The 26,606-nt window shown below is 45.9% G+C and overlaps 2 protein-coding genes across 4 annotated transcripts in view; one reads left to right on the forward strand and one right to left on the reverse strand.

Annotated features, from left to right (window-relative positions):
• Window positions 1-1,346, reverse strand: part of LOC105419384 (uncharacterized) — a 31,315-nt gene extending 29,969 nt beyond the window's left edge. For both annotated transcript variants that reach the window (XM_029833071.1, XM_029833070.1), the window contains exon 1: window positions 1,197-1,346. The gene's annotated coding sequence lies outside the window, so the exon portion shown is untranslated. The remainder of the gene's footprint in view (window positions 1-1,196) is intronic.
• Window positions 1-26,081, forward strand: LOC101073659 (SH3 and multiple ankyrin repeat domains protein 1-like). 2 transcript variants are annotated; one of them, XM_029833042.1, is made up of 28 exons: window positions 1-477; window positions 5,945-6,510; window positions 8,893-9,096; window positions 10,113-10,184; window positions 10,260-10,368; window positions 10,467-10,618; window positions 10,757-10,924; window positions 11,162-11,203; window positions 11,658-11,774; window positions 11,855-11,932; window positions 12,076-12,142; window positions 12,291-12,466; window positions 12,551-12,681; window positions 12,886-13,025; window positions 13,149-13,253; window positions 13,582-13,660; window positions 17,918-18,000; window positions 18,129-18,253; window positions 18,733-18,868; window positions 19,040-19,120; window positions 19,496-19,504; window positions 19,690-19,716; window positions 19,810-19,866; window positions 20,019-20,140; window positions 20,556-20,679; window positions 20,763-23,961; window positions 24,055-24,939; window positions 25,199-26,081. In XM_029833042.1, the coding sequence occupies exons 2-28, from the start codon at window positions 6,049-6,051 to the stop codon at window positions 25,248-25,250; spliced, it is 7,002 nt and encodes a 2,333-aa protein (XP_029688902.1). In that variant the 5' UTR covers window positions 1-477; window positions 5,945-6,048; the 3' UTR covers window positions 25,251-26,081. The 2 variants fall into 2 exon arrangements, with proteins under 2 accessions (XP_029688902.1, XP_029688908.1); XM_029833048.1 differs by lacking the exon at window positions 11,162-11,203.
• The last annotated feature ends 525 nt before the right edge of the window (window positions 26,082-26,606 follow it).

The raw sequence follows: 26,606 nt of genomic DNA on the forward strand, positions 1-26,606 counted from the left end.
TTCAAGACATCATGACACCGGATGGGTACGATGATTTATGGACTGACTGAAATAATTAATAAGAGAAAGGGAAGGAGGAGAACATTTCAATACAATGGTGGATGGGTGACAAAAGAAAGAGAAGGAAAAGAGGAGATAGCAAATGATTGAATAGAGGAGGTTCACAGGTCCACATAGGCAGGCTAAAGGAGAGAGAAAGGGAGGGGGAGAGGGAGAGAAGGAGAGAGAGAGTGAGAGAGAGAGTAGGTGAAAGTGTGCAGCCCACTGACGCTCCCTCAGACACTGATGCATGATACCAGAATAGAAAGCATGCAAATGTTGGAGGAAAAGGAACAAGATTATTTTCTCATTCATATTTCCTGACCTGGATCTTTCTCTAATTTTGCTGCTCCAACCTCTTTTTGCTCTCTGTGGTTTATGAAGGAGGTCGCTGCGGATAAAAGCGGGAGCATCGCAGGCTGAACTACACACTGGAAGGTATTTATTTTTTATGCTGCATTGGAACAACAAACTGAGTGATGCAAAGTGTCCAGAGTACAAAAGAAAAGCACAGAAAGGAGTAATTGGGCAAATAAAAAAGTGATGCTATTGTAAGAGTTAAGGTGCTCTGGAAGACCTCACTGCTTCATCTTCAGAAAAACGGGGGGGTCCTCTGGAATGAGGTTTTATAGAGGTGTTCAGAAGAGCAAAGTGAGGCAGAGAACAATCGCAGAGCCTTGAAACTCCGTATCAATCCAGAAAACAGCTTCTGAGAAAGTAAAGGGAAGTGTCGGCTAATGTATGCTACTTATGCTAAAGCTTCTTTTTGTTTTTGGGAGTTCAATTAAGAAACATACATCAAAGAATTCTTGCATGGCATTGCCTTTTGGATGCAGTGACCATGAAGAAATGAATTTCACGAAACCAGGCTTCCCTTCAGTTGCAGCTATATGGGAATAATTAAACCTCCAAAGACTTGTTAAGACCCCATTTCATGTAGATTATTCTATTCAATTATGCCTCCATAATTGTAAAGAAGTATTTTAAAACTGCCTCCTTGAAGTAGTAGAAACTAGGTTATGACATGCTGTAATCCATGGGTGTGTTTTTGGGAGTTCAATTCATGAAATGTCTATCCTAATGGGGTCCAAACAGTAACAGTGTTCTCTTAAAAACATAAAATCACAACATGACGTACAAGTGTCAAACACACTCACCTATATATATCAGCGGTTGAAGAAGAGGACATTCTCCAAGGACCCAATAAGTGTTCTAATTCTCTTTCTTTCTCTTTCTCTCTCTCTCTCTCTCTCTCTCTCTCACACACACATACACCCACCCAGGCGCACACACCATAATTGGCTTTGCACAGCCTCCTAAAACTGACCTCACAGGATATGCTGCACAACAAGCAGTTCTTGCATTAAAGCACAGTTTCCCCTCAGATAAATGCACCTTTGGGAGTTCATTTGGAAAAAAAAGAAAATAAACTAGGCAATTTAGAGCCGAGTGGGCGCGCGAAGATTAATGGTGTCCTAACAAAGAGAGAACAATTGATCACAATGAAAGCAAGACAGCGGGGTGGCGACATCAATCCATGGGAATTTGGAGTGGTTTTGTGCGACTAATGCCAAAAGAAAATGCGATTATGAAACAGCTGGGGCTTTCAGTCTGCTCTGCACTTGCTGGGAGGCTCTACGAAGAGGGGAGAAACCCCTGACAACTTACTCCCACTCCCCTGCCCTGGTGTTCTTTTTCTGCCCGATCCTGTTCTGTCCTCTGTCGTATCTGCAGGAGGAACAAGTGTCAATAGGCAGGCTGGTCAGTGGAGCCCATGTGACAGTGCTTTGGTTCAGGAACTCCCCGGGGTGTCGAAATGAGGCGTTGCAGCACAGACAGACAGGCAGGAAGGAAGAATACTGTGTGACAGCTCAATGCTGTGGAGGAACATGGCTCATTAGCTGTAACTATAACTAGCAAAAGAGGAAAAAAAGAAGCAACGCCTGCAACAAAATGTTTCTTATATCAGTCCCATCGGACCATCAAAGTAGGGTGCAGCCGTAAGAAAAACACGTTCCTAACATCCTGGGCACGTTTTTTGCTCTGACATCCTCACCCTCTGATAACCTTGAAGAATCATTCCATGTGTAAACAAAAATCATGTTCCGATATCTTTTTTTTAATGAACTTGTAAAGTTTGCTTATATCTTGTTCCTCATTAAGACAGAGCTGTTTCTCCTGATGCTGCAGGCGTTTCATTACTATACACCAGGAGATTTCCCCCGTGGGAAGATCTGGAGTTTTACCGTGAGCCAGGAAAGCAGGAGCAGGCAAACTGCGGCGTTTCCGCCATTACCCAGAACTCAAGGAGCTGCTGCGTTTATAAACACAGATCTCAAATATTAAGATGTAGTCTACAGATGAATATAAGCTGCAGCACACAGCAATTTAATCCAATGCATGCAAGGAAATGCGAACGCTTTTGTTGCCGAAGTATCAGGCTGTAAACCTGACAGAAACGTGGTCGACCCAGCCTGCCTCTGCAGGAATGACCATTTAATGTGTTTTTCCCCCCAACTGTTCTCACACAGAGAAGGTTTGATGTGACCAATGTGTTCGTACCCTGTGTCGCCTCCTTCTTTTGGTTCCTAAAGCTTAAATGAACTTTAGCAATTAAATTTTCATTCATATAAAGAATTAATGGACTTCCTGTTTGTTCCATCCAATTACACGGCGGGTGGACAGGCTCTAATGGGAGATGACAGGGGTCCTCAGTCTGCCAGCCATGTCTAACAACATTTATTAGCATCTTGTTGACTTTTGTCTCTCAGTATTGCCCTAATGTCAATGGACATACGAGGTAAGTGAAAGTGTCACTGGTGGACCGTCCAGTTCTGCTCCTTTATCCGTCACAGAATGCACCTACTGGCCAGGAGCCTGCGCTCATCTCCTGCCTAGTTTGTCTTTCAGTGTATCTCAACTCTGAGGTTGATTTAAAATAAAGATACCTGCAAAGACATCTTCGTGTGCTAAATGCTTTGACCCAGCGTCTGCGCTTTTCATGTCACTTCTGTTGTGACTCAGAAGGCGGCCTGCTGCCCTGGCTGCCTTGGAAGCCTCTGTGTTCATGGCACGAGCCGCTGTTCCAGCGGAGCCGGGTGGAGGCTTCCGCGCGTGCTCCAGCCGTCAGAGGGGAAAGACAGCCCACTTTTACCAGCACGGCACTCCCCAGTCAAGCTCCAGAGGACTGCTGACACTGGATACCAGTGGTGTGAAAATAAAGCTGTGGGGCTTTTTACTCTAACCCCCCCCCCCCCCCCTTTTTTTAATCATGCAGCTCATTATTGATGGTAATTTTTTTTTTTAATTATCTTTGTCAGCTCTGAGGAAACTTGTAGGGCAGAATTCTTTACAGATCCACGCCTGATTTTTTTTAAAAACACTTAACAGGTGTATCTCATTGCATGGATACGAATGTTATCATTATAAATTACGGATGCGATTCCTGTCCCCCCTCCCCCCTCGAGGTTGAGTCACTGTCAGTGATGTGACACACCAGCTTCCTGTGTTGCATGACAGCTCTTGATGGTTTCTCCTCACTGGGTGGTGTGAAGGGTGGAGACCCAGCGATAAAGAGGGATATAGAGGACACAACATGGCTGCTCCACTTTCACAGGGCATTAAAGTGGGACAATCTGTTCCTTGGATGATCTCCAATTCTACTTTCTGGGGACCCATACACTGAAAATATATCTATACACATGCTCTGTCCTACATAGGGAGAAAGGGAGCGAGAAAAGGAGACACAGAACTGATGCGGCTGTCCGTCTGCAGGAGGTTGGCTTGAGACTGTGCAACAGGCCAGAAGAAGAGAGGAAACGATCAAACACATGATTTGGTCAAATGTAGCAGATAAATGATGTGAAACTTTTATCTCCGGATTTCTCTTCTGCGCTTTCTGTCTGTTTTCTTGCTTTTTTGTGCAGCCACATGGGCTCAGCTTTATCAGCATCCTTTGTGTGATGTGTAACTATCAGAAATCTGGCTTCTCATTGGCTCATCATGGGGAATTTATGCATTTAGATCTCATAAGATGAAGGGAAATGTATAAATTATTTATTATAACACGTCCATTTTAAAAGCAGCAGTAGTAAAAATAATGCAGGAACCAGAAGGGAAATGTCGTTGGCAGGGAGAATAAACGAGACGGATTCATGTCTAAGAACGGCCCGATCGGTGTAAACAGAAAGTAGAAAGTCATTCACTTCTGTCAGAACAGCAGCAGCACTTTTCGCACCGCCAATGTTTTCCCCGGAGAGGGAAAGGTGACGACTGCAGACGGAGCCGAGCGAGGTGCTGAGTGACAGGACGGGGAACAGAGAGATGAAGCTGAAAAGCCAGGATGGCGGCTCTTACAGGGGGAGGATTTGGATTTAACAACGGCACCTTTTGCAGAAGGCTTCTCTTCCTTTCATCCTTTTTTTTAATCTGTCGTTTTCTGCTGAGTCGGGCTTTGCTTTCTTCTCCTCTTTATTTGGTTCAATCTGATTACTCTGCTTTATGCAAACTATAGCTTTCTTTGTCTCCATCGCTCTCCCTCTGTCTCAGGTGTATTCTCAGTTCATTTTACATCCCAATTATTGGGCTTCTCCCTGCTCCCGACTGTCTCTCCAGTTCCTTATCTGGCTGAGACTCACTGCTGTTCAATATTTGATGAGGGTTTATTCATAAATCGGCCTCGGCTCTTCCCTCCTGTGTACTCAGACAATAGTGGCATCTGCTCAACCACACAGTTAACATGCTCTTGTGTCGGTCCTTGAATGGCCTGAAAATGATTTATGAATCAGAAGTGGGTCCACTGGTGTCTGCACGCTCCTGATTATACCCAGATGGTTGTTTTTTAAACACGTGATCTTAAATTTCTTAAGGTTTATTGATTATGGTCTCATGGATCGGTATGGTTAGATAGAACACAGCCTCAGATTCAGACTCTTAAGTCGTTAAATCCTTTTCCCCTCACTAGTTTTCTCCGTCCTGCCTCGCCTGTGACAGGCACTGTGTTTGCAGCGAAGTGGCCCACCTTGTCACTCCGAGAGCATCTTGGGGAATCAGGCAGACACTCCCTGCCATCTCGTGGCGCCTCAGAAATGCTCGACCAGCAGACTTCCTCTTGGCCGGTGAAACACAAGGACAGAGCAGCCGGGATGGTTCTTCTGCTGCTATCGGGCCAGCTCAAATCCGCACTGTCAACAAATACCACAGCATACATGTAGTTCAGCTGAAATCCACTTTATTTTGGTTACATGTGATATCTTAAACCGATCTCAGACTCCCAACTCATCGAATATTCAAAACGCCCAACTGCCAAGAGACATCGAGGAAATAACAGACAAGGGGGGCACCAGGAGATTCTCTTTTGAGAATTATTAATGTAAAATTGATTTGGGATTTGGCATAGCAGGCCTCCATATGTTCTGTCTTGGTTGTAAAAGCGGCGTCAGGGGCTCTGCCGTCACTATCCAGATCTGCAGGCAAACACATATAAACTGTTGAATTCACATGTTCCGGCTATGAAGACGGAAGGAGGGGTGTCTAACTGGACCACGTTGGTGTTGTCGGGCAGGTGGAGGAGGAGGGTATATGGGTGTGGTTACAGCATCGCGTAAAGATTGCATTACACGATGAATTCTTGACATGGACAGCATTCCGAGGGTGTGGTCTGCATATCCATCTCACGCTCCTCTGCAGCCGCTGCCTGATGCAGATGTTGTCCATCAGCCTGCAAGTCCCCCGTCCACTGGCAGAAAATGTGGACCAGCTCTGTGCTCATTGACTTGTGTGCAGCTATTAGCGTAGCCTGCTGTTACTATTTCCTCAAATATTGCACATGCCTCATCTGAACTGTGTGATAATAATCTAAGAAGTAAATGAGTAAGTGACTCCATTTTCTGCCTGTTTCCCACAGCATGTTGCAGGAGGTGAAGCCAGTCTCATGGGATAGTCATGTTTAGTCTACATGACAACTATGTCACTCAGCCCTCTCTGCAGTGACCCCCTGCACCACAAAGGATGCTGGAAAATAACGAGCACTTTTATCCCGGTCAGGATGACAAAGATGGGGAGGATGAAGAGGAGGAAGAGGGGCGTGGAGGAGAAAGCACAGATGGAAATGGTGAGAATGGAGAGTTAGAGAGTCCCGAAGAGAGAGAGATGAGGGGAGGACGTCAGAGCTGGGAAGGCAAAGCTGGCAACGTGATGAAACCAGCCGCCATCGTGGTCGGCCGACAAAGAGCAGGCCGCCCGCCGAAGCAGGCTGTCACGCAGGTGACCAGTCAGGCCCAGACGCATCATCATGTGGCCAATAAACATCATCTCAACGCAGCCTATCAGCAGCCTCCTCACCCAGGCCCCAGTGTCCCGCAGAAGAGGCGAGCCCTGATGGAGCGCAGCATGACCGCCGTGGCTCCACTGGAGGACACGTTCCTGACCATGATGGTGTTCCGCGTAGGAATCCCTGACATCAAACAAACAGTAGGTGCATGTTGCAAAACAAAGCAGAGCAAAGAGACACACACTTAGACAGTAACTAAACCTCTAGGCTTTGCCTGAAGTGCGTCTGAAGGTCTTAATTATATGTCCTGGGCCACTTAAGACACGCCCGGCCACTCTCCAACAGCATAAACTCACATCAACGTGTGAGCTAATGAGCTGCCCATGAGTGACTCTGACAGTAGCAGCGAGGAGACTCCTGCTTCTGAAGCTAATGTCACACCACAGATTGCTGAGTCGACTAGAGCTAGTTTTTAAAGGGGGGGTTTCGTGAAGAAAGCTGTCTCCAAAGCAGCTGAGTCAATAGCACAATATAATAGCAATAACTTAGTTTCTACCTATAGAGGGCAGTCACTCTCAATGTTTACAACAAAATACACCAAATTTAGATATTTCATACCCAAATACATTTGTTTCCAACAGAGGGAAAAACAGATTTGAGGGTTTAGTTACTCTTTAACCAACTCTTCTTGACTCCCATCTGACCAAAAATAAAAGTCTAATACAGAAAAATTAGTCAGCTGTGTCTCAGACACAGGGATGAAACACACAATACACTTCACTGCCTCTTTTAAAGGAAATGTATTCTCTTAAAGTTCCAACACTATGGAATGAAACAGGAAGTGTAGGTCAGTGGCATGATAGCAGACTGTGTTTAGCTGCAATATTCTAGCCTAACTCACACATTTAGTAATAATCCCTGCTGGAATTATCAGTTGTGTCAACTAGAAACATGGATGTATGTGTCATTTCCACCATCCACAGCACTGCTGCTGCCGGCATCAACCCACATTACCGTAGTTGCAGACATTGCTGCTTGCCACCCAGCACTGTTAAATGAGGCTGCTTTGTTCAGAATTTGTGTGGTTTGTAATTCATTTTGCCTTGATGTTGTAACCTGACTATAATCTAAACCCTAATAATATGACGGGTATTTTTAGACAAACGCTGGGGTTCAAAAGCAGCACTAGGGAGGAGCCTCTTTGGATTGAGACAATATCAGTGTTATGAAAGCACATTTCTTATGTGGACAGGTGTGGAATTAGCAACACCCTTTTTTATCACACAACAGTCCCCAAATGAATGTAGAAAACAAAACAAATGTGTTCAGTGTCTCACAGGCGCTTATATGTTGCGAAAGAGCGGGGAATTGAAATCCTTGGGTCACAAATTGTAATAACTGCTTTCCAAAACTTTTAATGGGAAATTTGTGTCAATTCACACTTTCAGTAGTTTACTGCAGTGACAGGTGAGAATTGTTTAGCCCACACATCACGTTCAGGTGAGAACCAATGCCCCAGTGTCACCCCTCCTCTCATCTACTCCATTTCCAACTCCCAGAACATGCCGATCGTTCTACATGTCAGCTAATCTGCCCTCAATTGCTCATTATCTAATACGTTTTTAATGAGTTCTGGGAGGGCCGGGGATGTTAGTGATGCTGAAAAAGGGATATGTGGAAGAAGGCGTCGCAGCCACAGGCCTCACTTCGTGCTCTGCAGACCACTGGCATCAAAGTGGCACCTCGAACCCCACAGCAGAAGTGCCATTACTGAGCTGAATGAAAGAGGAAGAGGAGAGGTGGGGGGGGTGAGATGAATGCAACAAAGGGAAAAATGGTCTGAGATAAATCAGAATAAAGCATTTATATATGTGCATTTAGAGGAGCCAACCATTGCACAGTGAAAGTCTAAATAACTCCCGATTGGGGACCAGCAGTGCCAAAAGGTCAAAGCACAGAACAGAATGATGGGGTGAAATGTCACTTTGATATATATTACGTTTGCATTACAGCACATACACACGCACGCACGCACGCACTCACACACACACACACACACACACACACACACACACACACACACACACACACACACACACACACACCACACGAGACACAGAGACCACAAAGACATGGTTACGTCAAGTGTGGCCTCCCTTTAACTATGGAATTGGTTGCCATGCCAATAGAGTAGCTAGTGCAAGCTAGTGCAGAGTTGGGAAGTGATGGAGGGTAAGTGGGGGGAACAAGCGTCAGCCTGCCATCCCTCTCATAAAAGCTCACTTCTGATCAGCTTCTGAAGACAACACCACACAAGCTGTGGAAACCCCAGAAAATACAATATACTGGTGTTTGGGTAACGCAACAATCACTGTAAATTCAAATTAGATGTGTCACATTCGCCCCGGGGTGACTCATGTAGGTAAGAGCTGGCATTGTGCATCAGAGAATAAGAGAATATACCAGAAAGATGATCTTCATCATCAGTCTCGCTGTGTAAAGTGTAATTTGTAAGATTCGGTCAGTACTCGGGGAGTTCAGACCTCTGACCTCCGCGCTGCTCTGTGCTCTCTGTCTGTCAGCGGTGTCTCCAGTTTGATCTGGACTCCAACGTGTGGGACGCTAAACAACAGATCATCTGCTCTCTCAACGAGTCACTGTGGGACGTTTACAACTACGGCCTCTTCCAGCCTGCTGGAGAAGGACGGGACGCCAAGTTCCTGGAGGAGGAGCAGACCCTGCGGGAATACTCCCACTCCTTTGAGAAGGGGGTGCCTTACCTGGAGGTACGGGGGGTAGATGTAGTCAGAGTGCTTCAGTGGACAGATCTATGCCGTGAGACATACTTCTGTCCTCTTATAATTGTATGATACTTAAAAAATTGCTTAAACATTTAAAAGAATATTATATAATGACCAACTTTACTCACAGATGTGTTAGCACACCCATTTTCTGAGCCTTAATCTCATTTCAGGTCCTTTCTGGCAAAACTTAATTTCCAACTCCTGGTTTTAATCGCATTCTGCGCATTACACATCCTGAAAATTAAATTATATTTCAGCACTTAGTGATGAATCTGCTGCAATGGTGTAGAATTATGTCACAGCACCCCCTGCCGGTAGAACAGTTGTGAGCGTTGATGAGGAGCCAGGGTGGGGCTGAAGTCTTCACACGCTTCAGCTTTGGTTTACATATTTGGAGGTGTTGTATATATGGGGATACTGATGAGGGCTTCAGGGTATCTTATCCATGACCGCCTGTATTTATAACACAAGCGACGTCAAGCGAAACGTTTCAAAGCTTGAATTTGAGGCTCGATTCTGTTGTTTGGAAGACTTTCTGGTTCCTTTTCATGAGTTGTTAATGCACATTTACAGTTACTGAACCAGATTGGCTCCATTATCCTGGGGGGAACACTGTTGTCTGAGGTCCAGGGTACATGGCACAGCTGGAGGTGGAGGATCTATAAACTCTCTGCCAGCTGATTCCAGGAAAACAAGCCCTGTCGGGTGGTTTTGATTAGACAGGAGGTGGAATCCAATCTCAGTCTGGTCTGATCTCAGTGTTCTTCACAGGATATTAGTGGCTCAGTGGAAGAATTATTCTCTAGATCTTTTTTTTCCTTCCAGTGACACTGTTTTTTCACCCCATCTTGAAAGATCTCAAACTTCAACTAAGACTGTTTAGAGATGCTGAGAAAAATTCCATCGTTTAAACAAACACAACTTTTATTATGATATTTGATGTCACAATAAAGAGATGAATGGAAAAACTGAATTACTCTTTCCCCCCTGCTTTACAGTTCAGGTACAAAACCAGAGTCTATAAACAAACAAATCTGGATGAAAAAGCTCTCTCCAAACTCAGCACAAAGGTATCAGCTCAATACCATCGTAAAGATCCATTTATCTCTGGTCCCATCAGCGTAATCTCCTCCTATCCATCTCAGGCCAGTTTGAAGAAATTCCTGGAATACATCCAGACTGGATCAATAGAGAAGATTACTAAAGTCCTGGAGAAAGGTTTGGATCCAAATTTTCATGACCCGGACAGTGGAGGTGAGTTTTCCTCATCTTAGGGGTGATATTATTTAAAATGTGGACGTTATTTAAATGTGGATGCTTATTTCTCCTCCTGGTGTCCTTCTGCGGGTCAGAGACTCCCCTCTCCGTAGCTGTGCAGTCCGCTCTGCCGGTGGAGGCGATCAGAGTTCTGGTCCAGGGAGGCGCGCACCTGGATTTCAGAAACAGAGACGGTTTCACTGCGCTGCACAAAGCTGTTTGGGCTCAGAATCATGCTGGGCTGCTGGTGAGAACTGCAGGGCAACACTGCATCCGTGCAGACCACAAACACAACAAATCCACTCAGTGGGAGTTGAAAACCAGCTCCTACGGGGGGTTTTGCCTTAAGAAGCCTCGAAACTGTGCGTTTCTATTGTTCTCCCAGGTTCTCCTGTCACTCGGGGCGTCCCCAAACTACAAGGACCGTTGTGGCCTGACTCCGCTGTACCACACTGTACTGGCAGGGGGCGACACCTCCTGCTGCGAGACCCTACTGTACTACCGGGCGACGCTGGGGACCAGGGATGAGAATGGCTGGGACGAGTCTCATCAGGTGCCGAGAACAGTTTAATATTTTACATGTTTAATGAAGTCGGCATCAACAAATCCCTCCGCCTGCGGTTTGCACTTCTCTTCCAAGAGATCTGAGAAATGCACCGACGTCTGCCTGTCTGCTGCCAATGACATCATTCCCCATCAGCTCCCCCGTCTCTCTCAGCATCCCTGTCTGTCCTCTACTTCACGTGTCTCTCCACTCTCTTTTTCCTCCTTTCCTTCTCTCTTTCTTCAGCCCAGGGACAAAGAGGAGTATGGAATGGAAGAAATACACAAGGTACCCCCCGCCCCGTCTTCCCCTTGTCCCCAGATAAAGGCACAGATAAAACGCAGACATGCTGATGTGCCTAAAGACTAAACCTAAACCTCTTTAGAAAGATTTCTTTCATACGGTAGATCTGGGTGCATCATAACATCTCTGTGTCATTCTGGTAGATTTGCATTTGTGCTGCGAGTCGGTTGCCATGGCATTTTATTTTGGTGTTGCAATGCTGTCTTTACTGTGTTGTGATATTTTAGTCCCCACAGGAAAAATATCTAGAAACCTCAGTCTTCTTAAATCTCATTTCAGGATATAAATGTTAATGCATTTCTTTATTTCTCTCTCACAATGTCTGATAGCCTCACTCCCCTCTTTCCTTCCTAATTCAATTTTACTGCATGAAATCACCCTTTTCCACTTGTCTCTGACCATTTGTGAATCTTTCTGTCACACGCTTGACATTGAAAAGGCGTGCCAGCAGGGCTTTGCCCAACATCTGGAGCATCTGCTCTTTTATGGGGCAGACACCTCTTCTCAAAATGCCTCAGGGAACACCGCACTTCACATTTCTGCCTTGTACAACAAGGTAAGGTAGAGGAAATAAATGCCACATGAAATAGCCAGAGTGGTCTTTTCTGAACCTGTTAACCTTCTCTGACTGATCAGGAAAGCTGTGCCCGTGTCCTTCTGTACAGGGGGGCAAACAGGGAGGCCAAAAACAAACTCGGTCAGACACCCTTTCAGGTAAATGGGGGCATTTATGTGGCGGTGCTGCTGCGGCATAAATCAATCAACAGTTCTGTTGCAGAGCAACTAAAGATGACGACATATGAAGAGAATTGAGGATCCATCAAAGATTTCCATGTCCCCCTGACTTGTGTTTGCAGGTAGCGATCATGTCTGGTCACTTTGAACTCGGGGAGATCATCAAAAACCATAAGGATTCTGACATAGGTAAGCTTTGACCCCGCGCCGTCTCCTCTGCGGGACATGTTTTTGTTTGTCATCGAGAATCTACTTGATCTCTGACCCTGCTTCATCTTTGTCAAACTCGACTCCCTGAACCTCCACCTGCACACTTCACGCCCCCCCCCCCCTTCAGTGTTTTTTTTGGAATCACCAAAGTATGCTCCCAGGAGAAAAGAGAGCAGCCACACTCTTCCTCTTCCCTCTCAACATTCGCACCCACTTCTGCGCGCTAATAGCGAAAACACCATGTCCCCGTCTGACCCTCCAGTCCTGCCCACCAAGGCTGCGACGAACCCCAACCCCAGACAGGTACCGAGGATTTGGACGAACGTCTGTCCTGACTTACAGGATCGGCCTTAAAGCCCTCACTTGAACATATGGATGTCTCTGCAGAGCCAGCGCAGGGCCTCCATCGGCGTCAGAAGCTCAAGCAGCCCTAGAAATCGCACTCGCTCCCCGTCCAGAGGTAGAGGAGGACAAAGCGATACGGAGGAGCGGCACAGACAGCCGAGGGGAAGGCAAGGGTGAGGAGGAACTCTGAAACATACACTGAAAGGAAACACTCTCTGAATTCTTAGTGTTGGCTCTGAGTGATCCGATGACTCAGACGCAGTCACAGATGCAGCCTGACTGAAAAGCTCGATGTTGTCGCGCTTGTTTTTCCCGATGTGCCAGACCTTCATCCCTCCGTTCTGTAAGGTTCTTCCCCCCTCTTGGTCTCTCTGTAGTGCCACCTCCACGGGCAGCGCAGGAGGTCAGATGAAGCGCATGTACAGCGCAGTGCCGGGCCGGGTTTATGTGGCAACTCGAGCACACTCGGCCATTGGAGAGAGAGAGCTGTCCCTCAGCAAAGGGGACAAGGTCAAAGGTCAGTTTAATTTTGGCTCCCCAAATTACCCCTCGTTTTTTTTATTTAAATGCACTTCAAACGGCAGCCTGAGACTATTTGGTTTCATGTTTACTCGTGTGTGCTTCTGTCTGTACATTTCAGTGTTAAGCGTAGGAGAGGGGGGGTACTGGGAAGGAACGGTCAAAGGTCGCACAGGATGGTTCCCCTCAGACTGTGTCGAAGAGGTGGTTAAAGACGCTCGCTCAGGTGCAACAACACAATCAAGCCTTGCATACTTTCAACTCTTGCTCCATTTGTTATCACTTGCTAGTTTTAATAGGTCTGAAAGTGTTATTTTCTGTCATTGCTGGTGGTTAAAAACCAGATTCCAGCCATGAAGGTGCACCGAGACGTGGGTCACATGTGCCCACGGGCTGGAAGAGCAAGTGCAGAGTCACACTTGCAGCACAGAAACTCACATTTGTCCTATTTTCACAGCTGCACTTCTGCAGTCAGCAGAACCATTTCCCACAGAACATGGCTGAAACTGGTGCTTCTGATTACAGCATTTATCTCTTTACTTTGTGCTGAGCAGAGACGCGCAGCGAAAAGGCAAAGAGGAAGCTTTTCCGCAATGTCACCGTTGGAGCCTATGACGGCACCGACGGCCCCAGGTAAGGAACGATACTGTTGACCTTACAGCTAGTTCATCATTTCAAGGCAGAGATGTAATTCCAGCCTGTTCTTTTGTTTTTTAAAGAAACCGTTTTCTGTAAACTGTAGATTAAATCATCTCCACTGGGTTGCAGCCAGGATCCCAGATTTGAAAATTGACTGATAAAACTAAAATAAACCTGTTGGGCTGCAGCGTCTGATTTATTTTTAGTCTGGGATTGTCAAATGAGTGTAGGAAGCAACTGAACTGCCTGTTTACTGTAGGACCATGAGGGATATCGCTATTTGGCTTTTTTTTTTTTTAGATGACAGGTTTGTCTGCAGATGTTTTATATTTTGTTCTGTACTGTTAATTCTGTGGTAACCTAGCAGTATTGCGAATTGCATGAACGCCTTTCACCCCAATTCGGGCTTCACCTCTTTGATTCCTCCCTCCTCGTCTTTATGTTCCGGCCGGCTTTTGTACAGTGATGCCAGTAATAGCCTAAATGAGCGGAGACGCCACAGCTGCAACTGTTTCCATGCTTTTTTTGAGGCTTGGTCTGCTTGCTCATATGCGTGTGCGTACTTCATCCTGCTGATGAGTCATGAGCGGGCTGAGACACCAAGCATTAGTTAGGTCCCCAGGCTTGTGGGAAGGACTTACCAGTTGCCACTGCAGGGGTTTTACTGCGTCTTACGCACCAGGGCCCGTTGACATTGCCCTTATGCTGCGCAGCTCTCACTGTCATTCAAGGGAGGTTTCCGTTTGAAGGCAGCTGAGCGTGTTCTTAATGGAAATAGCACCAACAGGGTTTATATTACCTGTGCTAAGCTGGCAAAGCATAACTGCAGGACCATTGTGAAGAGGTGCTCAATTAAGAGTGAGGTGATGCAGAGCGCTCTCTCTCATTGCTGGGAGAATGTCAATTACTGTTCCAGAGACAGGAGTGTCGCTCTGCTGCGTGGTGATGGGTGTTTGGAAATGTGTGGGGGTAAAATCCCAGGTGAGAATCAGCCGTTAATGTATCTGATACAGCGGCGCAAATGCTGTCTCGTCCTATAGCGCCTTACCCATCCCCCGCATTCACAACCCCAACCCTTCGTCCCCCCCCCCCACTCTGTAAAATCCTTCTCCTGTCATGTAACAGTACACACACACGCACACACACACAGCAGCTTGTCTCTCCCTATTGTAATAATCACCACTTATCTTTTGTCTGTCTTTCGACATACATTGTCTTTCTCTTGTCTGAACTATGCAGGGTGCACACCAGTGCTCCCTCCCTCCCTCCCTCTCTTCCACTCTCCCGGCTCTCGCTGGAGGAAGAGGAGGTGGGAGGCGGGAGGAGGAGGCAGAGAGCGAGCGCGAGCGTGAAAAAGAGGAGGGGGGCACATGGCAATGGGGGGATGCGGAGAGAGAGATTTCTCTCTCTCCCTCTCTTCTTCGTGGCCATCACTGGGCCCCAGAAACAGGAGCGTGTGGTTCATTTACAGGTAGCGGCTGTTTCCTCATTCATTGGCTGGCTATGGATGTGAGGAGAGGACAATGGAGAGAGGGGAGAGGTAGATGATGCTACTGAGAGGCCGTGCCTCTTCAAAGACAGACTAATAAGCTATATATTCTGTATGTGCGTGTGAGTGTCATCGTAGATGTGTACGGTTCTTATGCATGTTAATGCCTGTGGGATGGAAGTGGCATGAATGGAGTCTCTGCAGCATGTTTATTTCTGTGTCTTCCTCCCGTGCGCCTCTGAACGACGTGTGCGTGTGTGTTAGAGCACATATTGATGCGTTTCAGTCAGACAGTGTGGGTGTATCGCATTCTGTTTGAGTCATGTTTTCTTTAAGCAGATATTTTCATTCATCTGGATTTCACATTTACTGCCGTCGCTCTGAAATTTGCTGCATTTTCATCCCGCTTTCACACGTCCTGGTGTGTCAGCACGTGAGGTATCATGACGGTATATGAGGATCATAGAGAATAAGTCAATAACTGTGAAAAGGTTTTTATCGGTTTCTGTCTCTAATCTTAGATGGTGTCGAATTCTATGGATGTCTGAGTGTGTGTGTGTGTGTGTGTGTGTGTGTGTGTGAGTGTGTGTGTGTGTGTGTGTGTGTGTGTGTGTGTGTGTGTGTGTGTGTGTGTGTGTGTGTGGACACCATCATAATATAGTGTTTGCCGTATTTGTGTGAATGTGACATGCTTGTTGAAGAGCTACCATTCAATGATGTTTGTGTTTCCCTCACATCTCCAATCACAGTGTGTCACCAACATCAGACAAGTGCCTCACTTCTGTGCACATGTGCACATCACCAACCTGCCCGCATTTGCAGCAAATTAATGGTAAAACCGGTCTCTTTTTTTCTTTAGTAATTGGAAATAGAAGATGGGAGTGACTCGGGAGGAGACCCTGGTTGGCAGTAGGCTAGCTAGTATGCTTAAATCTGGGACATGTGAGAGTTTAATGGCCCTATATATAGTTTTCAGCACGTTACTGGGAATTAGCACTTTAATAGCAATTCAGTCCGCAATGCAACTTAGAACCACCTGAAAGGAGAGTGCAGGAGGGTCCATGATTCCTGCTTGTAGGAGTAGATAGATCAAGAGCCTAGTGGATCGGCCACCCACTCCGTGTTACTTTGATCCTTAGAGAAGGAAAGCGTGATGGCGGACAGGGTGAGAGAAACAGGAATGAGGTGTGAGGAGCAGATGGCTGCAAGGCGGCCATGCGTTGGCGAAACAGTAACATTGATGGAGAACACACAAGGGGTGGACCTCAGTAGGGGAAACTAGCGATCGTCTGTTCTGTGATAAAGTTACGGCTTGGTGTGGAAGTCTGGATCTGCAGGCCTGTGGGCAGCCATGTCACGAGTCTGCTGTGTCCCTGCAGTTCCATAAACTAGTGCACACGAGGTGGGGTAAATACGCAAAGCTGCCTGCATCTGGAAGACAAAAGGAGCTTTGGAATCTAATCCTGCTGCAGTATTTTAGTGCTAGACACACATGAGGGATCCACAGATATGCTGCACGTCTCAGTGACCCGCGGGACGTTTGGGGGTCACAGACAGTAGCTAAAACTGGACTTAAAACAGGAACTTTATGTTTGTGGTCCACTGACTTACTTTTTCTTAAAGTTCAACAGTAAATTTAAACATATCATCAGTCATTTAAACATAACACATTTAAAGAATCAAATATAAAAACAACCTAGCTATATTCCGATTAGTAAATATTTCCTAGCCTTTTGGCTATGCCAAATAGTTTTTTTCCTGTGTAGTTTTAATAATCAGGCTATGATAATTAAGACTTTTTAAGACGTTGCTTCAACAAGCCTCACATCATCAATTCTGCTTGACTGTTTGAGCAAATCAGATTCTCTGATTTGTCCAGGGCCAGTTTCAGTTCAGAGAAGATCACAAATTAACACCGAGATGTGCTGCCAAGTAGAGAATTTTTCTGGATTTCCTCTCTCGTCTCAGAGCTCTGTTGAAGCTACGTGTTTCTTTTAAGACTGTGTGAACCTGGTTGCATGTGACACTGTGGAGTTTATTTACCCAGGCCCATATTAGGGAAGGAACCGTACAGCAGCAAGGCCGAGCATCCCAAACATGTTTAGAGAATAATAAAGGAGCTTTCTGGGCCAACTGTTATATTGCTTCAATAGCGTCATAAAAAAATCACCATCGGTCTACGTTATTGCAGTTTTTACCCCCCTGCGCTCTGCTCTTTGTGTAAGTAGAGCTGTTGCAGAAAGAGATTAGAGCATCTACATAATTTGAAGCGTCACGTATGACCAGTGGTGCACTGGAGCCGGTAAAGCAGGATCTTTGCAAAAAAGATGCCAGAGGCAGTGAGAGCTAATGCAGCGGTTTATGTACACTTAGAAGTTACCACTCTCAGTGAGGCGGTATGTGCACATTTTTCTAATTTCCCCCCAGCTGAGAGCCTGTCAGCTCTAGCTGGATTAGACTGTGATACAGGAAGTCATCTCACACACACTTCTTCCCAATGAGATGCTTCAATATTTCCCTGCCATCAACCCTTTTATTCACTGAGCTTTTTGTTTGACATTCTCTTTCCCACCTTTCTTTCTGCTGCAGTGTGATTTCATAATGTGATGCAGTATGGCTGTTTTGCACATTCACAAAATGCCTTTTTGCATAACAATAATAGTTTTGTGTTACTATTTAAAATAACTCGCTCTAACCGTGGTTCTCCCTCTCTCTCCCCTTCACTTCTTCTCATCCTCTGTCATACATTTAACTCTTTAAAGTGACTACATCATTAAGGAGAAAACTGTGCTCCTACAGAAGAAAGACAATGAGGGCTTTGGCTTTGTCCTTAGGGGAGCCAAAGGTGGGATATTTTCCAGAATCCACACCACAGAGTGTTATTTCTATATTCTTACGTGCTCTTTCTTGTTCCTACCGTGTTAATTCAGTCCCACCTTTCCAAATCTCATTCAGACACTTTGTCCTTTGCAGCTCAGACTCCTATAGAGGAGTTCACGCCAACGCCAGCGTTCCCCGCGCTGCAGTACCTCGAGTCTGTTGATGAGGGGGGCGTGGCCTGGAGGGCAGGCCTCAGGATGGGGGATTTCCTCATCGAGGTCAGGCAAAGCTACCAGCCTTGACTTGAACATTCAGCCATTTAAGAAAATCAGTTAGTGGCACAATATACATTTCTGTTAGTGGAATGTTTCTTTTTTTAAATTCCCTTTTTTAATGGCAAAAGTTAAAGGATCATTGAGATCACTGAGAGTAAATGAGAACACATTGGTATCATGTTTCTTATCGTATCTATCTCCACGTGTTACCTTTCCTTATATGGTAACTTACATTATTAAAACACTCGGAGTGCTTAAAAATCTTGATGTTTAAGCTAAAGACAATAAGGGATTGTTTGAGTAAGACTTGCAGCAACTTTCATGCTAAATTTTACCTTTGAGTGTCACCTTTTTTAAATTCTAAGAAATGTAGAGCTCTTTTTAAAGTGATCCAAATGTGTTCTCCTTGTGGATTTCTGACTTTCAGTACAAAATCTTTTTATGCATGTAATGCTTGTTTACTCACTGCTTGTGATTTTCAGGTGAACGGCCAGAATGTGGTGAAGGTTGGTCACCGACAAGTGGTCAACATGATCCGACAGGGCGGCAACAGCCTCATGGTAAAAGTTGTGATGGTTGCTCGAAACCCTGAACTGGAGGAGACTGCTCGGAAGAAAGGTAAGTCAAATCCTCCTATGTCATTCCTATCCTGTGTTTATGGGGTGTCAGCAAAGCTGATTGCATGTTTACTTCACTCTAAACGCCTGTTGCAGTGGGGTTGTCATTGGTGACTGCATGCTTATACAAGAATAAACATTAAGTCTACCCTTGGCTGGCTTTTCTTGGCAGCTCCGCAGCAGACTAAAAGACTGACTCCTCCTGCCATCGCCCTGCGCTCCAAGTCAATGACATCAGAGCTGGAAGACATGGGTAAGATGATCCAGGGGACAGTACTGTATGTGGAGAGTATTTGGATTTATGGGCAAAAAATATGCAGTATTTGTTTCCCTTGGGAGTTACATTGGAAACAGATTTTTGAAGCTCTGCTACATGATGGTACAACGTCATCATAGAATAAATTTACATCTCAGTTGATGCAAAGAAAATAGGTGTGATTTCGTTCTTTTTTTGTTGAATGACATCACACTTTTAAAAATAATTTGCACTTCTACACTTTCCCATGAAGGCAAAAGGTGATAATGAAACATGTGTGATGCAAAAGCCATGGCTTTGAAATAGCACCATCAGTCATTAACTTCTCTGTTGTTTTTCTTCCTTCTGTTTCCAATCGGTTGCTGCAAGCAGTGGATAAAGGTGGGAGAGTCATGGATTTTCCAGCTCTCATTGTCATTTTCACCTCCATCGCCATCCCTCTCATCACACCAGTATTCACCCCATCACATGTATGAGTATGTATTTCATCCTTTCAGTTGCTAAATAGGCTGGACGGCAGTTTTAGTCACAACTAATATCTGTTTCCTGAATTATATATGCTGTAGCTGCTTCACCCTGGAAAAAGAAAACAGGTGAATATCAGAATTTATCATCAGCCCCATCAGCCCGTGAGCTTTAATTAAAAATCAGCCTGTTTGATGCTTTCCCCCCTCCTCCTTCTTTAGACTACGACTCTTCCCAGGGTCCTGATAAAAAGAGGACAGTTTATCAGATGGCTCTAAGTAAGAAATCAATCTCTCCACACTTGTCATACTCTAAATGGGTGCTTTGACACCTTAAGGGGAAAGGAAGAGGTTCAATAAAATCCTCTTATTTGTGTTTACTGGTCTCGCTCAGTTCTCTCAGATTCTGTTATGCTCTGTCTTCTGTTTAGACAAACTGGATGAAATCCTGGCTGCTGCCCAACACACCATTACATCAGACAGCCCGGGTCAGAGGGGTCATGTAGGCAGGAGGGACCGAAGCAAGAGTATTGTTCCTAACGTCTCCAGTGAGGTACAGTGGGAATGAGAACTAACACAAACATTAGCAAACTCAAAACAGTCATAAGCCTTTCTGCCAGCTCTTCCTTTCAGTTGTATAAACAGGTTACAAACAGGTTGGATATTCATGGCAATGACCGATACTAGTAATAAATCTACCCCTAAAGGTGCATTTAATATTTTAGCAGTGTGCTCTTCTTCCATCACTGCACTTTAAAGATTGTTTTTTAACAAATGCATCATGGCTAAGCATCTGATTTGGTGTGAGTCAGATTGTTTTCATCTGTTTATAGTCTGTTAAATAATATATTAGTATTGTGACCAAATATCGATTATGCAGTTTCTTTTATATTAGCCTAGCAGCCATCATGACTGGTTTATTTTGGGGTCCAAATCGTATTTGCGTGTTCCGTTCTCACCCCCTACAGCAGCCTTATGAGCAGCCGACATCAGTGAGTATGCCTCAGCAAGGACAAGGGTTTGGCTATAACCAAGCTCACTTTCATCCAGGCCACAGTCAGCAAGCAGTCATGATGAGGCAAAAGTCCATTGGTAACTGCAAATGTCACAGAGACGTTTCTGCTCAACATATACTTTCAAAGTTGATATCTGTAACTATATGTACATCTTCTCAGGTGGAGAAGAGGAAAGGCAGTTCCTTCACCCCCCTGGTATTAAGCTGGCTCGCAGCCTTTCAATGCCGGGCCCTGAGGAAATTCCGCCACCCCCTAACACATCTGCACCAGAACCACCTCTATCTGCAGGTCTTCACCAAGTGAGAGGGCCTGCTTTACCTCCAGTATCTCAAGCTCCCTACCAAGCGGGTCAAACAGGCCATCCTACTTATGCGGGCTATGACAGAGGTGGAACTGGTGGGATGAATCAGCAGGTCATGGTTCCCACCCTCCGCCGACAATCAGAAGGACTGTGTGTACGAGAGGCTGACGCACCTAAGAGAGGTGGTGGCAAAATGGGAGGGTTAAGGAGAGGCTATAGCAGCGCTACACCACCTACAAGTGCTAAGCCCAAGACCCAACATGTGCCACAACATAGCCCACACGTGACTAACCAAGACCAAGGTGGAGGAGGTTCCAGGGCAGGAGGCAGGAGGGGTGGTCGAGGGGCTTTGACAAAACAGTCGAAAGTGGAAGATGGGTTGAGACAGCACAAAGGAAAAGCAAGTGCGGCTAAAGAGAAGAGCTCCATCCCTATTCCTACTATTATTGTCAAAGCGCCCTCAACAAGCAGCAGTGGCCGAAGCAGTCAGGGTAGCAGCATGGAAGCTGAGCCTTTGCAGGATGCAGAGGACCAAAGCCCAACTGATGCAATGTCAGACAGTCACAATGCTAGTCTACCCTCACCGCTTATGTCTTCACCTCCTCAGCCCCCAACATCTACTACATTGCCATCATCAAATGCTGGTCCTTCTGTTTCCTCACAGCAAAACCTGGAAAGTTTGGACTACACGGCAACATTTGCAACAACCTTTGGGGGAGGAAGAGGAGGAGGGGCACGTAGAGAAAGGGAACGTTTCAAAGAAATGAGAAGAAAAAGTGCTTCTTTCTTCCTCTCATCTGAGGATGATATCCAAGGAGAGGCAGGGGGAGGTGTAGGGGAAGGAGTGCCAAAAATTCAGCCTTTGCAGATGGACGTGCCCATGCCTCGGCTACGTCCCTCCAAATCTATAGACGAGGGAATGTTTTCTGGGGACAACTATGTCAACTATTCAAGCAGCATGCCCCCAGCTTTTGGACTGCCTGAGTATTCTTCTTCTGCAATCAGTCAAGATGGACAACCCAAGTCAGCTCCTTCAGTATTTGGGATGCAGCCCACTACCTTTATTCACCCACTTACAGGAAAAGTTTTGGATCCCTCTTCTCCACTTGGCCTAGCACTGGCAGCGAGAGAGAGAGCATTAAAAGATGATCGCAGGACACGCAGAGAGGACAGACACTTTGGCCGGCAACTGTCCACAGTAGGAGCATTTCCTACTCCAGTCCAGACACCAACCCCTTCATTATTTGCAACGCCCACTCAATCTGCCTACACCTCCCCTGTGTCCCTCCACTTAAGCTCTCCCACAGCTACCACCTCACCTGCATCTCTAAGTCGACCTCAATCGCCCAGGATATTAAGAATAGGAGGAAGCGGAGGTGGAGAGAGGGTAGAGAGAGAAAAAGAAGGAGGACCCAGAGAGGGCCTCCGAGTTCGCTTCTCTGAGGACAGAAACAATCAATATTCAAATCAGTGTCACCCACAGAGCCCCAGAGAGAGACAAAGAGAAAAAGAGTTGTATGATACTAGATATGCACCAGCCATACAGCCTCCTCCACCGCCATCTCAACCTGCACCTCGCAGACCCTCTTTTCTGCAGATGGAAAGCACTGCACAGGGAAATTACATCCCTCAGTACACTGTCCCTACAGCCCCTGGACAGATGTCTGAAGCTATGGATGATGCAAGTTCAAGGATGAGTGGAGGTCTTGGACTCATGGTTCTTCCTCCACCAGCTCCGTCAATAGATGCAGATGATGAGTTTGTCTTTGCTGATCCTCTGCCTCCACCTTTACAGTTTGCAAATGGAAAGAGAGATAGGGCCCAACAGTTTCCCCGCCAGCATCAACAACCAATTCAACAGTCTACCAATGCGTCTCCACCACCTCCTCCACCCCTACCACATCCCAAGCCCTCAAACACAGCTCACCCTTCTCCACAGGGAGGTGATTCTGCTACATCTAGTCTTACCTCTTATGACAGCGAAGTTGCCAATCTCACGCAATCAGCTCTTTCTCCATCTTATCCACAGATATTTCCTCCTTCCGCTATGTCCACCACAACCACGCCTGCCTCTTCCACTGCAGCTTTCTCTACTGCATCACTACACAGACCTCATCCAATGTCCCATTCTCATCCTTTTTACAACAGTTCTAATGACTCCTCAGTCTGTGGTCACCCATCAGCCCAGGACAGAGGCTCAGCCACCCTTACAACCACCATGACCTATGCTACCACCTCCGTGACAGCCTCTGTAGCCACCTCGACCACCACAACTTCACCATCATCGTCCAATTACAGTATCTCTATGGCTGGACCAAAAGCTGGGCTCGGCACAGAAATTAAAGCTGCTGACCACATTCATAACTCTACTACTTTACCCAAAAGTGGAGACTGGCAAGATGCAGTGGTGGATTCTGGAATTGAGGAGCTGGATAGTCACAGCAGTAGTGACCACCATTTAGAAATGCTTGGATTAAGTGGTTTGAGAGGGGAGAGGGGAGGAGTTGGGCGAGGGGCAGAGGCTGAGAAACTGGCCGAAAATCATGATTTGTGCACAACCTATTCAGGTGGGCAAGCCTTTGAGGTTCAGAGTGCCAGAAACCCTCTGTTTCCAAAGATGAGTCATTACAAAGAGGGTGGAGGGAAGGGCCTCTCTGTAGCACTGCGCCGACAGAACAGCACAAACCCCTCTCCTTTGCAGCTGCACAGACCAGGCACCCTGGAAGAAGCCAGGTTAGATGCATCTATTGCAGATGACAGGAAGCGCAAGCAGATCCAATCAAAGATGGAGTATGGGTTCAGCTCTGCTCTGGCTGCCTGCTTAGAGAGGCCAGTGGACACTCGATCAGTGAGCTGGGATGAAGTTGGGGAACACGACCTTGGTGGAGGCCGACTACATAGAGACGGAATGGCTTTGGAGGGCCGCAGGCTTCATTCACCACTTTCAGGTGTGAAAGCAAGTATTTTCAATGAACTTAGCTCCAAGCTGCAGCACATGAGCAGCATGAAGAGTATGGATGACTGGAGCAACACTCCCAAGTCTCCCACCATGCACAGGTTTGTTTAAATTTGTCTGTAGTATTTCCACAAAAACATCCAATCTGCTTCTTTTTTTAGGGTAAAAGTTCATTTTCCCCCCATGTCTTTTAGGTATTCTGGAGATTTCACTGATGCATTTCACAGCCCCCCAACAGGCCGCTCCATTTCGCCATTGCCCACTTCCTCTCCACAACATCGTCAGATCCTGACTCCAAATCTGTCTGCCACCCCTTCTATTTCCCCTTCCCCTCAAGTTCCAGTGCAGCGAAGCTGGACCCCCTCTACATCCCCGCAGATGCCATCCTCTCCAGTTCACTCCCACCCTCCCCATTCCCCAACTTACTGCCCATACCCAGCATCACCAAAACATCGCTCTAAGATGCGACGGGCAACCTTTGATTTTCAGGGCAGCCCCACTAAAGGTTCAAGCTCCCGACGCCGGGCTCCCAGCCCTCTGATCTATAATACCGAACAGTCAAATCCCACCCCGCCTAGACCTTCTTCCCTACCTATACTCCCTACTACACCTGTCTACAATAACCCCTTTGACTTCCCCTGCCCCCTCACACCTCCCTCTCCTGGCCATCCTCTAGGTGACGCCTACAAGGTTTCAACTCCACCATTGTTCTCCCCATCGGGTATGACGAGTCCAAACCCACTACTTGTCTCCCGCTCTCTCTCCCCAACCCATTTTCTCTCGGGAGCCTCTTCCCCGATGCACTTGCCCCCCAGCCCTTCCTGTCTCAATTATGCCCATTTCCCTCCTCCTCCAGCCAAACCCTTTGCCATCAAGCCCCTACCTTACTGGACAAAGTATGATGTGGCTGACTGGCTGGCTTATCTCAACCTTGCCGAGCACAGAGAGCGTTTTATAGACAATGAAATAGACGGATCGCATCTGCCTTCACTCACCAAGGATGACTTCTTGGACCTGGGAGTGACCCGTGTGGGACACCGTATGAATATTGAGAGGGCATTGAAGAAACTCACTGACAGGTGAGGGAGGATGAGCAGATGGAGGACAATGTAGAAACAACGTGTTAGAATGTTTTAAAAGAAAGCACTGAATAATGGAGGAAAATCAAAGTGTTGTATTTTTTCTATTTAGCCAACCCAGCCTCTTTTTATTTATGTGATTTTATTAATTCTATCATTTCCCCCCAATCACTTTATCAATATGATTTTTAACCAGTCCTATTTAATTTCCTCTTCCTTCCCATTCTTATTCTTTCATTTGCCCTACTTCTCTTCCCAGACGGCTCTCCTCTCCTTTGCATGTAACCGTGTCCCCCCGAGACACAGACTGAAAGAGTGAAGGGCTGAGTCAAAGAGGAAAGGAAGGGAGGAAAATCAGATTGACAGTAACAGAAGATGTACATAAGAAGAACAGTGGACATCAACAGCCTGTCTGTGTCCAGCACATGTAGAGAATATCTATGATCTCTGTGCAAGAGTGAATAGGAGTGTAAAATTAAGAATATCTCCAGAAAATGACCCTTGTTGACTAAGAAACACACACATATACACACACATATTCACACACACTGACAGATGGATCCTCTCGCCATCTGCTGCAGAACTGAGTAAACTTCTCCAAAGTTCAGAAAGTTTGAAGAGTTGCTGCCGAGGCTGCAGAGATGTCCTCAGAATGATGTGTGAATGAGAAACTGTTGAACGCAAACACACACAAGTCGCCTCTTAAAGTCAGCCAGGGAACCAGTGGTTGTAACCAACAAAAGTATCCTTTTTATCCTTATACCAGAATGGGGGAAGCTACTTTGCAAGCTTATCTTGCGAAACTACATGTAGTTCAGCCTGGTAGTAGTTTGAATAAACTAGAGAAATGTCGTTTGTAAAACTACAGCTAAAAAAGTCACTTTAGCAACTACTCCTATTCATTTAACTCAGCGTTCAACATGTGGAGTATATGAAACTAAATATTACTAACTCAAGTCAATCAAAGCTTTCATCAGACATCTGTTTTTGTTTGGCACTAAACATCTGCACTGACTGGGGCACCAGGAAATATTCCCTCAGAGCACAATAATGTTAAAGTAAACATACTGTACAATATATGTTTTTTAAAAAAAATACAGTTACATTTTATTGGCCAAAATTGTAGTTTGCAAATTTTGTTGTTAAACTAGAAAAATGACCCCAAAAGTATTAAGTATATTTGAAACAGCACAAATTATGAATATGGTTTAATTACCAGCAAGTTACAGAAAATTATAGTCAGGAAATGTAGCTGAAACACATGTAGTTTAAGTCTCCCCAACACTTTATCTTATATAGCTAAAGTTCCGCCCAGTAGAATTTCTATGGGTGTAGTTTCATTTCACTAGTTGTCATTGGTTCACTGGTTAATTTGTTGCTGCAGAACATAGAAAGAACAATGTTGTTAAATTTAACTGAAAAAGAGGGGAGCTATCGGAGTAGTTTAACACTGTTCGTGTCATTTGAAGGAGCGAATCAGCTTTTGTTGTGTGGTTTATTTGTGGCCACACAACAGGTCACAGGAAGGTCAAAAAGGGCTTTTTTCCCCAGCTTCTCTGTCTGCCTGGCTTGATTAATTTTCAGCCTCTGCAACGCTTTTGAGTCTGCTTTGGTGGCAAAATGCTTCTCAAGACCAACATCTCTGCCTTTACGAGGCTCATTCCAGA

The sequence above is a fragment of the Takifugu rubripes genome, chromosome 1 (assembly GCF_901000725.2).
Source record: "Takifugu rubripes chromosome 1, fTakRub1.2, whole genome shotgun sequence".
In the NCBI taxonomy this organism is placed as follows: domain Eukaryota; kingdom Metazoa; phylum Chordata; class Actinopteri; order Tetraodontiformes; family Tetraodontidae; genus Takifugu; species Takifugu rubripes.